This window comes from Diplotaxodon limnothrissa, linkage group LG7, assembly GCF_057381915.1.
Source record: "Diplotaxodon limnothrissa isolate DT_005_m linkage group LG7, D_limnothrissa_male_GT1.1, whole genome shotgun sequence".
NCBI lineage: Eukaryota > Metazoa > Chordata > Actinopteri > Cichliformes > Cichlidae > Diplotaxodon > Diplotaxodon limnothrissa.
Window position 1 is genome coordinate 47,073,244 of NC_140602.1, and position 20,551 is coordinate 47,093,794.

Below are 20,551 nucleotides of genomic sequence, written 5' to 3' on the forward strand. Positions count from 1 at the left end.
ATCTTCTTTCAGTTCCATCTGCACTACAACACGCCTCATAACAGCCTCAAAAACACAGTGAAGCTATACTCCCAAAACACAAGAATGACCACACCTAATTTTCACACACTGAACTTAGTTATAAAACATATTTGCAGCACTTAGGAAATTTATTAGAACACCTGTTAAAAACATGAATTTTTATCATAATGTTGTGAACTTTCAACCACTAAAAACAAAGTTTTCTGTTCATGAAGTATACAACTTCAATTTATAATCTTAAAATTAGAAAATTCACGGGTGACAATCAAAATATTTTAGCAATAAAATAGAAATATTAATATTTAAATAGAGATCTAGTGCATACTTGTGTATTAACCATTACAGAAACATAAAATATGATTTTAGTGATTAGCAATACTGTTAATATTAGGGCAACTCTCACGTAAACTTTACTCTGGGTGGTATAGTCTAATAAATCTGTTAACCACTGTAGTTTATTGTAAGGGTAATCCCCTTACAATAAACTACAATGGTAAGAGAGACAATGTATTTAATTGACACTTTTTTATTTTCAGTATTTTATGGAATAATATTTTAGATTAAAAAACAGAAAACAACAACAATTAAACAGAAAAATGAACTGAAAATAAATCTGGTCTACGTCAGAGGTCTACGTCTACGTATCTATCTATCTGTCTATCTATTTTTTTTCTTCAGGAAATTATACTTAAATATTTTAGTCTCATAAATGTTAACTGAACTGAAGTGTATATAAAGCTTTACCTTGCACAGGGGGTTCATTGAGTTCATTTTAAAGGAATAATTCACGTTTTTTTGTCTTTCCCCGATATCTCTTTTATATTAGTAATTTTAAGAAAAAGATATGGTACTCTGAGAATCTTTAATCGAATCCTGGGAAATTTAAACAACCGAGATGGAGGTGGTAGAAGCATAACTTCAAAGGGGGGAATAAAAGCTTTATGAAACCTTATTTTCGGACGAAGTCAGTAAAAAAAGAAAACGTTTTTAAATCAAATATAAATAAATAAATATATATTTATGTGGTTTTTAAGTCCTAGTAAGCACAGAAATGTAACTTAATTTGCATAACGTTTCGACAAATCTCTTCTGATTTCCCTCCTCCTCCCGCCCTCTCATTCAAGTTTGTCCCTCTGCGCGATCCGTTTGTCGTCCGAAGAGAGGAGGAAAAAAAGAAAAAGAAAAAGGCGAAGACCGAGAGCGACGCTTGCAGCTGATGTACCGCTGGCTTAGAAATGGAGGGCGACACCACTGTCCGGAGAATAAAACCCTTCGGGACTCAACAATACGTCGCTCAGGATAATAACGGAGCCCAGGACCGCTGCGAGAACAACGGCTACAACGGTGAGCCGAAGAGGAAGCCCGAAGTGAACCTTTACCTGCTGCGAGAAGGGCTCGCAGCTTCCCTGGTCTCTGTGTTTATTTTGGTGTTGTGGGCACTCGTTCACTTGTCTTTGCAGCAGCTTGTCATTGGAAAACCGACGGGCGAGTTCAACGCAGTGAGAGCCAGGTGAGTTTTACGATAAGACCAGTTTTATTCTCTAGGTGTTGGCCCGGTTAATCTTTCTTTTGTTGAGAAAGAGACCTGCCCAGAAACCACTGCCTGTTCCGCTCCATCTCCACCTTTACCTTCAACCTAAGCCGCGAAGTGGACAGGTGCCAGTCTCAGGAGAGGATAGGTGCAGCGACTATTAGGACTAATCTGATGTAGTTAACCATTATTCCTCCCCTAAGCCTTTTAAAACCATCCCTGGGTAGATGAATAACAAATTTACTGTCTAAGTCCTAATTCTGAAAGCCGTCAGATGTTAAAAAAGTAGGTGTTTATTTATATACGGTAGCACACAGTAAGTTTTTTATTTGGTGCATTTCCAATGCAAATACACGACAAAGGGTTTTAAAGGACCGGTTGAGAAACAGGAAATGCGGATTTAAAGCACGTGAGCATAGCGGTAGCATGTACATGTACATGTAGTTAGTTCTCTTATTGTAGTGGGAGACAGAAAAGACACCTTTGGGAGCAGGGCTTTTGTTAGATTACATTATTAACAAACAGGAGGAGGAGAAGAAGAAGAAATCACCATATTGATCAGTGACAGTAAGCATCAGGAGCTATCCTACTTATCAACCCTGACATTTTATAAAACACAGAAAAAAATCGAATAAATGTTCAAATACAGTAAGAGGGATCATAATAAACATCACACATCTTGTCCCTGTAAAAGACTGTAGAAATTTCAGATTAAAAGTTCATTCAGTTTCATGGCGTAACAGAGGGCTGCAGGGATTATAGCATTGAATCTGAGGTCTGCTGAGCTGCTGAAAGTGCAGAGCAGCTGGATTTGCCATCTTTTGGCTCATTGCTCTATAAATGAGTGAGACAAGCTGCATTTGAACTGATTAGAGCTCTGAGCTCTGTGTCTGTCGCCCACAAATCCAGATTTTGCAGTAGGTCATTGAAAAATTGAGTGAAAGCAGCACTTTAGATTTCTGAAATATCATGTGGTGCCACACTGGCTACAAGAAAACCAAATTGAGCAGGAGATTGGTTTTTAATCTATACGGATAACAGCTGGACTACAACACATGACTTTAGAGGTCGTGGTTTGATATCAGGCACAGTTCATTTGTTTTAAGTATCAGTAACCACTGCTGTATTTTAGTATCTCTAAAAGCAAACAGCAGTTTTCTTCTAAAGAGAAAGAAAGGGAGTAAGCACCTCCTAAGGCAATATCACTGTTCTCCAATCCCCAGACCTCACTCTTAAGCTTTGATCAATTGTCTTGCTTCCTTAAAAATGTCTTGTGTACAATGCTTCAGGAAATACTGAAGATTGCTCAGTTCAGTTTCCAAGTCTTGTTCTGCATGTATTCAATCACTTTTCAGTAGAAAGCAAGACAAGAAGGGTGAAACTTGTAATCTTTTACAGTTAAATTTGTAGATTTAAAGCAGTTCCCCCCCCCCCCCCCCCCCCCCCCCCCCATATATGTTATGAAAAGCTGCCTCTTTGGAGACACAATTACAGTAAAGTATGATCTAACATTGTTTGTCATATACAACCTTGTTTAGCCCCACAACACTTGGGTTAAAGTACTTGTACAAATATTTTGTTAATCAGCAAAGCCAGCAGCCAGTTCACTGTCTAACACAAAAAAGTTTAAGCCTCGTTGTTTCTCTTACAGGCCATGTCAGTGAGTTCACTCATGTCTTCAGGACATGCATTTAATATATTTTAAGTTTTTTGAAACTTTGTTGATGCTTTGTCTACACATGCACAGTGGCATTCAATCAGACTCTGTAATTACATGACTGAACTGTTAAATTGATGAGCTATGCTCAGATCTGTTGGGACAAGTCACCTTGATTTACTGATGTTTCACAGTAAACATGGCAGGTTATTTTTCTTTCTCTCTTTGTCCTTTTCTCTCACCTCTCAATCTAGGCAGCACTTGGAGCAGATTACTAGTGCTGGCCCTCGGCCTGTGGGCAGCCAGGAGAATGAGGTCCTGACAGTGGGATACCTGTTGAAGCAAATCGAGGACATCCAGGTCGAGACCGCCGCAGGCCCTCATCAACTCTCGATTGATATTCAGCGTCCCACTGGGACCTTCTCCATTGATTTCCTCGGAGGCTTCACTAGCTTCTATGATCACATCACCAACATTGCCGTTAGGCTGGAGCCCAAGGGTGGCGCGCAGCACCTCATGCTCGCCAACTGCCACTTTGACACAGTGGCCAACAGTCCAGGTAAAAACAAATTAATTACTCATTTGAACAGACATGCCTCCGTGAGGGTGAAACCCTGAGTGTGGTGGTGTTTGTTTTATTTATAGTCCACACCTTGCAAATTAACACCTGGAGACCATGTCAACAGCAAATTCTGTGCATTTTATAAAAACATCTTCTTAAATCTGTTGTTGTACTGCAAGTGCTCTTTTGTACTATTTATGGTCTCCAGAGGATGGAGCTCATCAGACTGACTTTGATCACCTTGATTTGCTGTCATTTGTAGTTAGAGTGACACATTTAGAAAACCACTTGGTGTTTTTAATTTTTTTGAGTGACATTTGGTTAAAAAAACCAGTCATTGCAGTGGAGCTTTTGCACGCCTGAGTTGCATGCAAGAACATGTGCATGAGAGCTTTATTTCTACTCCGTTTTAAAACTGTGTCATAAAATAGTTTCTTTGATACTTAAAATTTAGTTAAACACCCCCTCCCCCTCCCCGCCCCAATTGTAAAAGTGGCACAGATATATCTATAAAGAATCTGATCTATAAACACATTAAATAATGTCGCTGATGTACATAAACTCTTAACAACAATCATCATTATTTATAGTCCCTACAGGATGAATTGTAAACTTTTCTTTTCCCTGCTTGGTTTAAATATGTAGCACATTGCAGTGTGCAGCCATTGTGCTTTAGTCTGGTTTTAATTCAGCAGTTTTTTTTGTTGTTGTTTTTTTTTTTAACTCTACACCCTCGAGCCTTGTGGGTAGGCATGTTTTCCCAGCTCTCATTCTCACACACACATATGCGTTACACACAGCTACACTGGTAAAAGGAAATTGATCCAAAAGGTGTGGACCAGGAAGATACACATATATTTTCACATCCCCCGGTGCTTGCCAAGCCTTTGATTTCTTGGAATTCTTAACGTTTGTTTATGGAAAAACAAAGAATAAAAGCAGGCAGGACTTGGTAAGAAACTCATAAGTTAATTCAAAATACTTTTTTCCTGTTTAAAGCTAACCTGCACAGATGCATGCATTCTGAAGTCTTATGGTGAGAGAAAACTATTAATATGCTACTGTCATATGTGGATGGTATGCAGACACAGGGTGAACAAGCCCCCACCCCTACCTCATGAACTCACTGAGTGTAGAAAGCCAGAGCACATGATGTCTGAGTTTGCCCCTCTGATCTGCAGGTCATATTTTCCTTACTTTGGTATATTTTCACTGCTGAGCTGTGTAATCTTTCTGTATCACATGCTCCTTTCTTTTCATCTCATTGGTGCCCCTTTTTCTTTATTCTCTCACCAGGAGTGGTGGAAGTTTTTTTTTTTTTTTTTTGGTAATCAAGTAGTCACATGTTCCTTCACACAGGGCCTATTCTCTACACTTCATAATTTAGAGCTTTATTTCTACCATCTGTGTTTTGTTATCTCGCATTATTTTGCTAGGTAAGGACAGATGGATGTTAATTGCATTTCTCTGAATGTAAATAGCAGGTTAAGACTGATTTCTGTTGCTCTCACTAATGTTTTAGTAAACTAGAAGCCCACGATTGGTATTCGTGACACACTGCTCTCTGTCTAAGACAGTTTCTCTGTCTTAGGTGCCAGTGATGATGCAGTGAGCTGTGCAGTGATGCTGGAAGTCCTCCATTCTCTGGCCAACCAGTCAACTCCTCTTAACCACGGCGTCATCTTCCTGTTTAACGGGGCAGAGGAAAATGTACTGCAGGTAAAAAGAACATTTGGTGGGATGTTAAACTAGCCTGTAAGGAGAATTGGTGTCATTTTGTTTAATTTGTATCTCTTTTTGTTGTTTCTCTCTTTGTCTCTCTGGATCCCCACGCTCTCCTTTAGGCCAGTCATGGTTTCATTACCCAGCACCCATGGGCCAAGCAGGTGCGAGCCTTCATTAATTTGGAGGCTGCAGGTGTTGGTGGCAAGGAGGTTGTTTTCCAGACAGGTACTGTAACGTACTACTTTGAGGAATTAGCCTTGTTTGTTTGTTATGATGCCTTTTTTTTGGTGTTTGTGTGTGCAGCCTACCATCTATAGCATGCAAAAAAGCATTGCAGGTTCTCCAGTTAAAGCAGTCAACTACTGTTCCTTTGTTTAGTACTTTAAAGAGACTTAAATGTTTACAATACCAAAATACAAGCAGGCAGGTTTAAAAATGGTGGAGGCGAGGGGATAAATAACTTTGATGATATATCTTTGTCTACAAAAGGATGAATCTGTATGACAAAATTTAGGAATCAAGGCTAATTGTCAGGTATCTAAAATATTTCAGCAGCCTCTTCTCCCTTAAAGGTCCAGAGAACCCGTGGCTGGTCCAAGCCTACGTGCATGCAGCCAAACACCCCTTCGCCTCTGTGGTCGGCCAGGAGGTCTTTCAGAGTGGTGTCATTCCCTCAGATACGGACTTCCGCATATTTAGGGACTTTGGTAACATCCCAGGTAAGTCCACCGATTCTTACACTACATAACAGAAGCCAATAAGGAAAATATGCAAGTTCTCTTTGCAGAATATGTTTATAGCTAAACATTACTTTATTATGCTTTTTTAAAAGAATGTTAGGAAGGATGTGCTTCCTGACCCGCTGCTCTGGTCAGAATTTAGTGTAGCTTGCACACAATGATCCACTCAATTGGTCTTCACCTAAATTATGCTTAAGGTCATATTTCCTGTGTTATGAGTTTTCAAAATAATCCCTATTCTTCTTGAAATCAGATTTTTGGGATGTGAGTTTTCGAGCCTCCTTGACTTCTCTGAGAATTTTAATACTTGCTAGTTTGTGTAGTAGAACCACTGACAATGAAATGTATCACTTTTTTTTCTGTGCTTCACACGTTACAGTAACCTGTGAATTGGATGAGCTTTTCCATTACTGGCGTTCTGGTTTAATATATTTTTTTGCAGGCATTGATCTGGCTTTCATTGAAAACGGCTTCATCTACCACACCAAGTACGATACAGCTAACAGGATCCTAACAGACTCGATACAGAGAGCGGGTAAGCAGCGGACCTCATATGCTTCCATGCTCAAATATTTATTACGCTTTTATTCAAGACTCATTGCAAATATGTGAGAGCTGTCACTCCAGCACCATTTTTCTGTTACAGACACCTGCTGTGCATTTGTCCTTTGTCCACCAGTCTGTCTGAGGACTTAAATATGCACACATACAGCGGCAGTCACAGACTGTTGCCCCTTGTGCTTCTGCGTTGCTGAATAATTTTGCTTAGCTTAGCAGAGAATCCAGTCAGACAGCGCTAAAAACCTTGCCATCAGTTGGCATCTTTCCTCTCTCCCTCAGGAACTACTGGACATCACCCTTCTGTTCTTCTGTGTGCAGCAACTCCCCATGAAAGGCATGAATTATTAGAGAGAGAAAGTGAGATTTCAGACGGAGGCAGAAGGTATTTTTAGCCTGTAAAGAAGAAGGCAGAAAAGTGCTGTAAGGTGGAGAGTAGGACACAGCACGGAAGGCGAGGATCTATCAGCAGTTCTGCTCTTTTGAAGCTTGTGATGAATACACCCTTTGGCCTCTGCGTAAAAATCTGTCTCTCGGTTTGGTCTAAGCGGAGCAAGCGATTCACTTTTGTTAAAAGCAAACGCAGCGTGGATCTCTTGTAGAGATTATATGTGAAATGTTTTTCTAAAAAGAGCATGTTGCCATGTTTATAAAATGGATCTTATCATTACCATCAGTGTTGGCTTTGTGATAGAAACAGAAAATAGAAAGATGTGAGCAAATTGCAAGCAGTGAACTTTGTACAAAATCTTGATTGTGCAGTGTTGTTTTGGCCACAGCAAAGCTACCAGGCGGAAGAACAATGGAGCTTTGTCTTGCCTTGTGTTTTTGTGCCATTAACTGTGCAGATATGGAGGTAGTATAGTACAGTAGTACAGAGGAAAAAAAACAAAACTGTTTTTTTTTTGTTTTGCTGCAGTGGATTGAAAACAAGTTTACACACCCCTGTAAAAATGCCAAGTTTTTGTGATGTTAAAATACGGGACGACAGTGAGTCATTTCAAAACGTTTCCCGCTTTTTATGTGACCTACAACCTGTGAAAATGAGTGCATTCAGTATTCTTGAGTAGGACTCTACTAGCAGAATAGAATAATCCTTTAATTGTCCACAAGGGGAGATTTGGGTAGCATGGCACATCTTGACTTGATTTGCCCACTCTTCCTCAGACAAGTGCTGCAAATCTATCAGATAGCACTTGTGCACAGCTCCCTTCAGGTCATCCCACACATTTTTAAGGATTTACATCTGGACTCTTGTTGGGCCATTCCAGATTGAACTGGGGCTTTCGTAAAGGTGGAGGGACAAGCATACATCCAAATCAACAAAATAATGGATTCAACAGAAGCAAATTAAAGTTTGGGGTTTTTTAGGTTTTCAGTAGAATATTTGTGGGGTGACCTGAAGAGGGCTGTGTAGAACAACTCAGATCTGACACATTTGGAGTGTGTTTGCAAGGAAGCATAGGCAACTGTTCCCAAGTCAAGACATGCCATGTTGACGAATGGTATGCTGTGATAAAATCAAAAGGTGCTTCAATAAAGTCTTAGTTTAAGGCTGTGCTCATAAGGCAACAGGATTTTTAAATTGATACCATAGGTGTATCTACTACGAGGCTGATGGGTAGCGCTGGCAGTATTTTTTTATATCCACTGTATAGCTCGCTCTTGCTGTTCCTTCCTGTAATCAGATTTCTGATCTGAGCTGAACTTCATATTTGGAGTCAATTTAAACAGAAAGCCCTTGGTGCCCCGTAAACTTGTGTACAGCTGTAAATAAGATTTGTACACACACACACACACACCACTGAGTACTGTCCTTATCTGTCAGATCCTATCATCCTCTCTTACATGTCCTGTCATGGGGGGAAAACTCTTCTGTGAGTAAAACAGTATATGTGTGTTTAATAGGTTTTTACAATATTATTGTTTGTGTAAGAGGTCGCAGTAGTCATCTGCATGTGTTGGGGGCTGTAATTTACCAATATAGTGCCATTTAACAGGCCACCCTCTTTGTAGCCTTTTCTGCTCAGTCAACAGTAACAGGTGTAATGCATGTGACATGTCAGCTCTGTAAAGGATGATCCTTTTAGTCATATGAGGTTATCACTTTCATATTCAGTCATATAATCTGTTTACTTCCCCGTATGTAGGATAAAATCACAAGTGGTGGAAACTCTAAACCTCTATTGACTAAACCTCCCAGTTCCTCTTATTCTGTTGTCATTTACTGTCTGGATAACTTGATTGTATATGGCAGGCTGCCCAGATGATGCACACTGTTCTTTATGGAGTAAATGCACTGAAGCTTTGACTGTCTTTAACTCCTTATTTACGTCCTGTTTTCAGGTGACAACATCCTGGCCGTTCTGAAGTATCTGGCAATGTCAGAAAAGTTGGCTGATTCCTCAGAGTACCGCCATGGCAATATGGTGTTTTTTGACCTGCTAGGTGTAATTGTGGTAGCTTACCCAGCTCGTGTTGGCACTATCCTCAACTACATGGTGGCCACAGCTACGTTCCTCTACCTGGCCAAGAAAGCCTCAATGCCTGGCCATGGAGGTAGGTCACCATTTCCTGCACTTAATCCTTGTTACTGATTGGTCTTTAAATCAAGGATTCTGACTAGGGGGCAAGGTAGTCCTTGAAGAGGTCATTTTCTAAGAAATTGATCATTAAGGTTTGGGGTTACATCACTTACCAGAAAAGTAATGAACATGAAATGCTTTCATTCATTTGCATTAATGGCCCCAAGCTGCGTATATTTTAATGATATGTTGCAGTTTTAATATTTAGAACAAATAGCTTTGATGAGCTCTTGTGGATCTGCAGAATAAATTGGTAAAATCCTAATTTATTTTCTTAAATGGTCACTTGTCTCTGTGTCTCCAAGGTGGGCGCTATGTTCGAGACCTGGCCTGCGCCACAGGTGTAGCATTGCTCAGCTGGTTTGTCACCCTGTTGTCGGTGCTGATTGTGGCCCTGCTTGTCACTCTGTTGGGCCGCTCCATGTTTTGGTACAACCACTTCTATGCCTCAGTCTGCCTGTATGGAGCTGCAGCCACTGGCAAGATGATACTTATACACACACTGGCCAAGAACCTGTACTACGGGGTGAGTGAGTGGAGTTTTAAATATAGAGCTTCCAGTAAATTTCAAGCAGAGACCGAGTGGCCGGACATGATTAACAGTAGCAGTAACACTGAATGTGAAATGTACTGTTAAACCTTTTAGGAGCGATGTCTGATTGTATGGTAAAAGTGACTTTATGCATCACTGTCAAAGATGTGGCTTCTTTCTAAAACCCACTTATATTTGATGAATAGGAAAAATGAATTGTCACAGACAAATTTTGGACTATTTGTTGTGTTAAAGTTGGAAAAAGTATCTTTATTCTTTAAATTTGTTAGTTGCACCTGTTCAACTGCTTATTAAGGCAAATGTCTAATCAGCCAACCATATTGCAGACAACATGCTAATGTTCAAAGTGAGCCTCAGAATGGGGAAGAAGGGTGATTTATGTGACCTTGGATGTGGCACAGTTGCCGGCAGTCTGATCTACTGGGATCTCCAGAGTTTAGAGAGAATGGTCAGAAGTCACTCCTCTCAGTTTAGAACAGAAAACTGAGGCTACAGTTCAAAACTGGACAGCAGAAGGTTGGAAAAAATGTTGAATAGGCTGATTAGCCTAAATTTCCCATGTAACTTTCAGATAGTAGAGTTTGAATTTGGTATGAAAGCATCCATCTAGTCTTGGATGAACATTTCAGGCAGGTGGCAGTGAAATTGTCTGGAGTATATTTTATTGGCACACTATGTGCTCCTTAGTACCAACTGAGCACATGCGGGGTATGGTGGAATGGGAGATTGACATTATGGATGAAAGGCTGACTAATCTGCAGCAACTGTGTGATGCTGTCATGTCAGTATGGACCAAAATCTGTGTTTCCAGCACATTGTTCAATTTGTTCTACAAAGAATTAAGAGAAAAGGGTCTAACCCAGTCCTAGCAAAGTCTACCTAAAAATTGGACGGTGATTGTAGAGTTCAAATCGGTCTTAAATTATTCTTATTGATTGTTTTCTGATTGTAGTAAAGTGGATATTACAGTATTTCACTGTGACTGATGCGTCATGATGACTCGGTAAACTGCTGACAGTCGCCTGTGTGTGGTTATAAAACTGTAGAAATGTGAGACAGACTGTCCTTTGTGCCTCACATGTACATTTACCAGATTTGATCTCTCTCACTGTGGTTTTCAATAGGCTTTCATTCAGCTCTTAGATGTTAGCACCTCTGTCATAAAAGCAAAATCCATTTCTCACATGCTTTAAAAGAGAGTGTTATAGGTTTCTTTGGTAAGTCGTTGAATACTTTGTAGAAACAGATGGTTGAAATTGAATGGGCGTATTGTATGTGTGATATTTATAAAATACGAGCACTAATTTAAAGCTGAAAGAGCTGCACTGAATTGATTTAGATCTGGAGCCTCAGCTTACCACAATGTGAACTGCATCTTATCATGGCCATTTTCCAGTAAGGACACAGACTAACCTTTGTCCCAGATTACATAACGCTTCAGTGAAACAACATGACTATTGAGAGAACGGCATGTTTCCTTACTCTAATCCTGAATGGTATATTCTGCAAGAAAAATGTCTTGCTCCAAGGACAGAGAGTAAAGAAATTATTAGTCCTCAAATTAAACTTATACAAGTTATAGTTGTAGTGATTGTCATTTTCTTAAGTTGTTTTATCCTCCTTTTAGTTTACAGTTGTGATTTCGGGATAAAGCCGTGGAAGTTATTTCTTGTTTTTTATCCACATAGATGAGTTGATGATCTTATTTGCAGTTTATGTAAGAAGAGCCCAGCACTCACATTTCACCCAAATAAGAACCCCTATGTACTATTTCACCATTAAATCGTGTGAACTGAAACTTGACAGCAGACCAAAAGCCTCGGCAGTCAGTTGTTTGCAGTTTGAAAGTTTGACACTTTTAAATGAATCCATTGATTGTTATGCCTAATCTATGGGGCAGGTGAGTATATTAGTGACATTAATTTGTTACTGATATCCCCCCAAAAGTTCTGATTAGTATGATGAACTTCTCTGTATTTGTTTTGCTGTTGTTGTGGTTGTTTTGCAAAACAACAATTAGATTTTCATACTTACAGGTTAAATCCTCATCTGTCAAAGCATCACACACCTTCCCCTGCACATTTCCTGTATGTTGAGTATGTATGTTTTCCTCACAGGGCGTCCGCCTGGTAGAGCTGGGTGACCTTTACTTTGACGTGAGCTTGCTGCTGTGGTGTTGCAGCCTGGTGTGGTTGACCCAACATGGCCTGTGTTCGGCCTACGCGCCCATGCTAATGGTGGCTTTCCCCCTGGCCACCAGACTGCTGCTGGCAAAAGAATTCAAACACAGAGGTAAAGACTTGATCTCAAAGTTGACCTTGTTTACCATGATTGAATGAAGCACAGGGTACTAAAAACTGTTGAAAGTAAGGACGGTTGGTTAATTATTAATACTTTTTCTAGAGTCACAAGAGTAAATTATGTATATGCTCATACCTGCTCTTTATAAGCTCTCTTAGCAGTAAGATGAAGCTAGCATCCTCTCATTGTACTCTAATCTTATCAGGCTATTTTAGACGATTGTGTTATCACAGAAATAGTCAAAGTAACTCCAAGTAACTGCATGAAATAAAGGTGAACCCTCTTCCTTTCTAGCTCCTATTGTGCTCTTGACCAAAGGCCTGTGTATGCTTAAAGTTCTTATCAGACTATCTTATGTCTTTTGAAAAATACACACAAAAGATAGATATGTATCAAAGAGGTGTTTTTTGTTGTTGTTGTTGTTGTTTTTTTGCCCCCAAGTGATCAAAAGGGTTCCGGATTGGATCCTAAATGATTAAGTCGCTGGATAAATAGTAACAATATGATGGATGGATCATGCAGCAACAGACAAATCTTAAGTAGCAGCAGCAGAGTTCAGCGAAATGTTTTTCTAAATATATTGTAGGCAGGAAATAAGGCACACATTCACTGAATCTGCAAAACTCACTGCAAAGCATGTTGTTTTCTTCTGCTTGCACAGCAGAAAACAGGACTGGAATCACATTTGAGTTGTAGTGTTTAGATGTTAAACTTTGAAGACTGTATAAACGCTTTTCTCTTTAAGATGGATTTGGGGGCAGCTACGAGAATCCAGTGTGTGTGTGTGTGTGTGTGTCTCTGGCTCAGTTATACCTGACAAAGATTTCTTTTTTTCTCCAGGAGCATCAGCGAAGTACTGCGTGCTGTACCTGCTGGGCCTGGCGTTGCCATATGTGCACTTCATGTTTCTCATCTGGGTGGTGTTTGAGATTTTCACTCCCATCATGGGGCGGAGTGGCACAGAGATACCCCCCGAGGTGGTGCTGGCCTCCTTAGTCACTCTGGCAACCATCTTCCTCTCCTCCTTTTTTGTGAGTATTTCTACATTATATATAGGAGTGAGAAGAAAATCAGGATTTTTATTAAGCAGAAGAAACAGAGAAATCCCATTTTGAATTAGACAGAATATACTTGACTAAAGAATTGTTTTGATTAATCTGGTAGTAGTAGTGAGTTTATTTTCAAACCAGATACAGAAGGAAATATACGTATAGTATGGAGTATAATTGGCAGAAGTGAATTTAATTTAGAAAATGTGTTGGAGAATCAGGTATTTTGTGCCACCTTAGTTGTATTTTCAAATGCCCGTTCCTTCTGCTGTTTAGTAACACATGCTCATGTCTTTGTCAGCTGCATTTTATCTACTTGGTGCGTAGCACTAAGCGGATCATGGCAGGTCTTGGGTTCGTCTTCACCATTATGTTCCTGTTGGTGTCCTGTGGCCTCTTCTTTCCTTACTCGGGCGATCTAGACAGTCCGCGACCAAAGAGAGTTTTCCTGCAGGTTGAAATTCATAACATGCACACAAAAACACAAATATACACAAAAATGATACAGATACAGTATGTAAGAAAAAGAGAAACTGGATCTGCAAGAAGTCAAAACCAGTAAATGTATTCATAACGGCCAAAACCTAAAGCTCTGGCCTGTCCATTGCATGACGTTTGAGGTCTGAGTGACTCGGTTTGAAATGAAAATGATGCGAGAAGACATTTCTAAATGAGTGGCAGGAGCTTGAAACCCTTGAATTAAAGTACGGTCTGATCAGTTTTGCAGCATTTGGCTGAATCTGAGCTGAGCTCATAGTCCCATACACTGCACAATTCATTCTGCTGCTTCTATCAGCAGTCACACCCTCAAGAAACCAATGTCCACTGGCTGCAATACCTGCTTATGCCATAGTGTTACCTCCACCACAGTTAAATGATAACGTGGTATGATTCAGATCATGAGCTGTTTCTCTTCTCCATAATATTCTCCGCTATTCATTCCAGCACATGTCCATTTTGGTTTCATCTGTCCCAATAATTTTTCCAGAACTGTGCAGCCTCTTTTAGATCTTGTATGACAGTCTAATCTGGCCTTCCTGTTCTTGAGTGCAACCTGCCCGTTTGCACCTCGGTGTAAATCCTTCGAGTTGTAAACAGTCTCGAGGAGCCTAACTCCTCGAGTGTTCTTGACGTGTTAAATTGTGTTTCTTAAACATGAAAATAATTCTGTCATCTTTTATTATTATATTTCCCTCCTTGATGTGCTCACGTATGTAATTTACATTGAGTCATTCCAGCTAAACAGATGTAGCACAAAGCACGTGAAAGAAAAGAGAACATGTTAACATCAAAGAACTTCGTTGTTTTTCTTTTCCTGTTACTCTCCCTGCAGCATACAACACGGACCTTCCACAATCTCCAGGGAGAAGTGGAGAGCCGAGACTCAGGTCTGTGGATAAACAGCTTTGACTACACGGGCATGCAGCACATCACACCCCACATCCCCGAGATCAACGAAACGGTTCGGACCCGCTGCAGAGAGGACCGACCTTTCTGTGGTTATCCCTGGTTCCTGCCTGTCAAGTTCCTCAGCAGGTCAGCCTTGTAGCTTTGATGCCTCTGGTGTCATAATAAATGCTTGTTTCAGTCATGCTTTGAACTTCACAAGTGCTCCCGTGTGTTTGCAGGAAGAACTGGTACCTCCCCGCTCCGGAAGTGTCTCCGAGCTCTCCGGTGGAGTTCAGCCTGCTGTCCAAAGAAGAGACGAGCTGGGGAACGATCAAGATGACATTCAGTGTGAAAGGTCAGGAGCAGCTAATAGAGGGTTAAGATTTTGGGGATCTAAAGAAGTACCAAGTGATAGCAGAAGGAGCAAACCCAAAACATGGACCAGGTGTAAATCAGAAAATTGATGACCATTTTTAAAGAGCATGTGATCACATGTGCAGGATGTGTGAAGAATGTGAGAGTGTTGTGCGTTGATTTGTAGCTGTAGGTATCACTTTGTGTTTCACCCTTGACCTTCCTGTCTCATGCAGGCCCGAGCCACATGTCTTTGTATCTAATGCCTCATCGAGGAGCCAGCCTCTCTACCTGGTCCTTCGGTGACGGGACGCCTCGATTTGACCTGAGCGGAGAATATTTTATCTTCTATTCACATGGCCTTGACGCCCCCACATGGACCTTCTGGTTTGAAATACAGGTACTGACCTTTTCTTCTTATTTACATTTCCTATTTCCATCTTCATAGTGACTTTGGCGCATCAAGCAGTCTGTACCGAAAATTACCTGCAATAGTTTTGCAAATTACAGTAATTAACTGTGATAAACAGGCAAATATCATGTACCTGTTGCCATCTACACACACAGGAATTCACATTAACTTGTTAGATTCAGAGTCCAGCCACAGCCACATGGATTTGACACAGAAATGTCTCCACGAATAGTTGCTGCAGGATGGCAATTTGAGTGCAAAATAACACATGACTGGAAACTTTATTTTTAGTAAAGTTTAATACAAGCACAATATAACCAGTTGAGCCAATCCCAGGATTGCAAATAAATTTGTCACAGATGACTAACTGTTTAATTGCAACATGTTGTCAATTTGTCTTCATTTATAAATTCGATGGTAATTATTTGTAAACCTGAGTGACTGCAGTCAGTCCAGCAGTGAGACCCATGATTATTTGGAGACAACCTGTGCAGTTGCCATCTGAAGCTGGTCACCCCACTACTTGCAGTTGTTTGCTGAAAGTGAAAAACACTGCTGGGAAACCACAGATTTTTCCTAGTCACGAGGTTTTTGTCCTATTATTACGGCCAAACATAAGGCCTGGGGGCCAGAATCAGAAAAATGTAGAATTTTGGACTTTGAACTATGTTTTCATCAGTTTTACTTTTGCAGCTATAACGAGCTCCCCTGCTTTACTGATCAGCTTCACTGATTCCGCTTGCTTAAGATCAAAGTCGGCTGCATGTGGCCCATGTTTTAAAATGAGTGGGACTGAGCCACGATTTGCAATGAATGCTGCACGTAACCCCTCGTGGCTCAGACAAACTCCTCATGCAGCATAATCAGACTTAATACATTGCTAATCTTATTTGGTTCTTCTGCTGTTTTATTTCTGTCCCTCTGTTTGTCAGCCTCCCGCAGACCCTGACCCATCTGGCCCCGAGGGGATCGTCTCAGTCGCCATCTCCTCCCACTATTTCTTTGGGAAAGACCAGAGGACTGCTCGGTTGGAGGAAATGCTTCACAGGTTCCCCACGTGGGCTTTTCCCTCTTCCTGGGTCAGTACCTATGACATGTACCGATACTGAGGATGTCACACATCCCACGAGGCTGCTGCAGAGGAGAGCTTTGGCCTACAGGGCTCCACAAGACAGATGTAGAAGAGATTACAAGGAAGAATACAGAGGAGTGACCCCACTGCCTTTTCACTCAAACTGTAACACACACAACACATGCGAGCTCCACCCCAGCCAGCCTGAGAGACCCCCACCACTGTGTCAATAGGCACTGTAGTTAACCAAGGAGAGATGCTTGGTGCTGTGCTCACTCCTGGCTTAGTGAAAGGAAGGGGTTAGTTTTTTTTTTTTTCTTCTGTTCTCTACTTGTTCGATCGTGCCTTTTGCTTTACTTGCTGTAACTCGCTTTTCCTTTCGCTCACATCCACCCTCGCTCTTCCTCACTAACGCCAGTGTTCCTCCCGAACAACTAACACCGCACGGCTACCTCCACTGCTCTTTATCAGCAAAACCACTCTGAACGTTGTCATATTAAATGTGTCTACCAACCGCGCTGTGCATCGCAGGGTGCAATAACACATGATGGATGAGTTCAACCTGTTCTCTCCTCCTCTGAATTTAACCGGATACTTTGAAAGTCACTTGTCATTAACCTGCACTTGTTTTAATAGTTTGATTTACTGACTTGCCCTTCTTTACTAAGACCACTCATTTTTATTTTTTTTTATTTTTGGAGCCACGCGTTTTAACGAGGAATGTAACGCCTGCTTAAACTATCGGAGGACATGGCGTGCAGACAGAAAACTGTTAAATGAAAACAGATGTCTGAATTCAAGCTGTTCTGGAAGTGGTGGTTAAATCCGGAGGGCAGTGTAATTTCACTTCACGTGTTTATGCAGTTTAATTTTGTTTTAGGGTTTAAAATTGTTCAGGATTACCCCCCCAGTCCACAGGGGGGTGTACCTTTGCATCCGTTTCACATTTGTTCCTACTGTAGTAATAACTGCACTTTTTTTTTTTCTTCTTCTTTTTTAAGAGCAAGGGGGGAAAAAAAGGAAAACTTGACTATGCTTCCAGCCGTCTCCAGCAGTGACTTTAACAAATGTGATCCTCTGCTTTTGTTTATTGCATCTGTAAGCAAAAGAAATGCCTTCCCGGGTCGTGGGTCAGACAATATAAGGTGTCTGAAAACCTCGGGAATCTGGGATTGGCTTTTATTCCCACTTTTTGATTTTCCCTTTCTTGAATGTAAAATCAGCTGCTGGAGAGGGCTCAGTTTTATTTGTGCTGTTGTTTTTTCTGTAGCTCACATCCACAGTCTGCTTCACATGGTACTACCACTACCTCCGGACTGATCAAACTCAACACCGAGATAAGTTTCAGATTGAATGTTACTGTGGGAAAGCTTTAGAGGAGGTTTAGCTAACAAAAGTTAACTAATGTTGAAAAGAGAGATTATTTAAATGGTTTATAAAGTGTCACCATTCTTATCTGTGGGCTACATCCATTTATAGATGTCCATATCTGTGTTTTCAGAAAGTCTGACTTCCCTGCATCCCCAGGTTTGACTCCTCTTTAAAGGAGTCAAAGGTGGAATCGGGTTGTTGACTAATGAAACAAGTCTTTCGTCTGCCTCGAGTCTACCTAGCGAGGTGTCACCGTGAACCATGTTGTCTGTTTGCCACAAAACGAGAAATCACAATGAAAGGAGGCCTTAAAGTTTTGCTTCCAAAGACGCACAAAACGTTTACTGTTGTGGACACGAACATCTCAGTGGTCTTAAAAGCTATCAAGTGCCACACTGCAAAGCGTTTTCATGCCCGTGGATTGCTAACATCCATCACAGCCTTCAGCAGATTGTCCCACTGTGCTCTTTTTTTTGAAAGTCAAACTATTTTAAAGTCATAAAATTCACATTGAGCCACTCTGTAGCTATTCTGGAGTTATATCTCAGCACGTGAGTGGAGTTTGTGTTCGTGTCGCCTCACGGGTCAGATCAAATGATAAAGGATACTTCTTTTTACTGGTTTCATAGCAATGAAAAAAAATTTCAGTCTTAACTTTGACGACAGGCACTTGAAGCGCTTCGACTCCACCTGCTGAGGAAGCCCGTGTGATGCAGGCGAAAGCGCCTGCTTGGACTTTTTCACCTCATCAGCTGATTCCTGCAAAGATCAGCGAGACCTCGGTGCTCCTTCAAAGGATAAAGATTTAAACAAATTAGATTTTTGCTTGGTGGTGATGTAGTTTTTGCTCTCACTAAAGTACCATGCCTATATACATTTAGTTTTTTTTGCCATTTACCTCATGATAACGTTCATCACCTCACCCGTGTTCACGTTTCGGGCGTCTGCAGTTTGAGTGCGGCACTAAAACCTGGGAGGAAAAAAAAGTCCAGTCTTTTCTGATCTGTCCACTGACGGCCGACTCTGTACTTGATCCTGCTGCTCCAGACTGAAAGATGGATTTTTTTTCTTTACTAAGACCAGTAAAAAGTCTCATTTTGTCCCAAGCAGGTACTGCTGTAATAGAGGGGCAGAGCGGGGAAAGGCTGAGAAATGGCTCACCCTACACTGCTGTTACTCCCAGTGTTCGAGAGCTTCATACACACTCCTTTTCAGATGTGAGTGATTTGCATTACTAATGTGTTAGTGTGAGCTAGTGTAGGCTGAGAGGCTGACGGGCACTTCACTGAACGTTTTTGTTGAGCGTGAGTTCAGATTTTGGACTTTATCTTCTTCACACATAACAGTCTAGAAGTCCATATCAAGTCAAGAAATACGTTCTTTAACTGTGGGATACTTTTAAATATCTTAATGTGATATCTAAAAATATTACATTTGAAGTTTTGGGGTTTTTCTTTCTTTAAATTGACCTTTCATCCACATCTGTAACTGCTAGTTTTGTTCTTAGAGTTGATTTCTAACAAGACAGATTTTTTTTTCTTTCTTTCTAACGACCGTCACATAACCGTTAACCTTCTTCCTTGAAGTTTTGTTTTCTTAGTTGGAACTGTTGACTGTTGAGCTTTGGATTATTGGGTCTGGTTAACAGGGTATCCATGTATTCAATTTACGGGATGATTTCACATTATGCAAAAAGTTTGAATTAATTTAACACTTGTACAGCAATTAAAAAGCTTCTTACGTTTAATCTTGGCAAGTGTCACTTCTTCAGACGTGGACACTAACATCATCAGCTATATCAGCTACATGGTGAGGCGGGGTTTCATGTTCACCCAGGTAACTTCAGGGTTAAGCCTGGTTTTTCTTTGATACATCGGCATGGTAACTGGCTACTGACCAATCAGTGTCACTTTATGTCGAGTGAATATGTCCATTTTCTGCCTGTAAAGTATATCACCAATACAAACAAAATCCCTGCCGTTCTGTTACAGCTGACCCTGACATGGCAACCATTTGACACTTGTTTAACTAAAAATTACATTTTGGCCATGAGAATTTTTGCATAAGTAAAATAACTCTGCTCTCTTTCTACAGGCAGAGGAAATGCAACCACTCCTGCTTGCTGATCTTACTTCAAAACTGCATGTACAGATATCAATTATGTTTTAATATAAACACTGCAAGGGCACCACAGCTCGAAGAATAAAACCCAGAACAGTCTTTTAAACGTGAATTTAACAAAACAGTCAATTTAAAGCCAGCAGATTCCCCCGTGTGATATTCATGGAGTTGTAATGTTAATATGTCAGTTAACTCTGTTTTTTCTGGTGTCAAACATTAATATAAGAGCTCTTTTCTAGAGTATGTAAAGCCAAACACACACACACGTTGCTGCTTTGTCTGCAGCTGCTCCGTTGCTTTAAAAATAAGGAGGTCAAAGAGGCAGACAAACCTTTTAAAAATAATTTATTGGTCTATATGTACAAGGGGGGGAAAATGAAGTAGAAAACCAAATATAAGTAGAAAAGGCGAATGTACAAGAGAGTATCTTTACACTGCATTGAGGATGTCTGCTGCCCCAGAAATAAATCTCGACTCTGAGGAAACGAGCAATACTTTTAAACTGTACACAGGTGGGAGGGAGCTGCTGTCCACGTTTTACTGAGCGAGC

At 40.7% G+C, this 20,551-nt stretch overlaps 1 protein-coding gene across 1 annotated transcript; it reads left to right on the forward strand.

Annotated features, from left to right (window-relative positions):
- The first annotated feature begins 1,202 nt into the window (after positions 1 to 1,202).
- ermp1 (endoplasmic reticulum metallopeptidase 1) lies at positions 1,203 to 19,597 on the forward strand. The gene is made up of 15 exons (XM_085359790.1): positions 1,203 to 1,531; positions 3,464 to 3,768; positions 5,363 to 5,490; positions 5,616 to 5,721; positions 6,069 to 6,215; positions 6,679 to 6,771; positions 9,141 to 9,353; positions 9,685 to 9,905; positions 12,050 to 12,224; positions 13,074 to 13,264; positions 13,584 to 13,736; positions 14,616 to 14,818; positions 14,911 to 15,026; positions 15,262 to 15,425; positions 16,370 to 19,597. Exons 1-15 carry the CDS (start codon positions 1,257 to 1,259, stop codon positions 16,544 to 16,546), a joined length of 2,667 nt encoding a protein of 888 aa, XP_085215916.1. The 5' UTR covers positions 1,203 to 1,256; the 3' UTR covers positions 16,547 to 19,597.
- Positions 19,598 to 20,551: the final 954 nt, after the last annotated feature.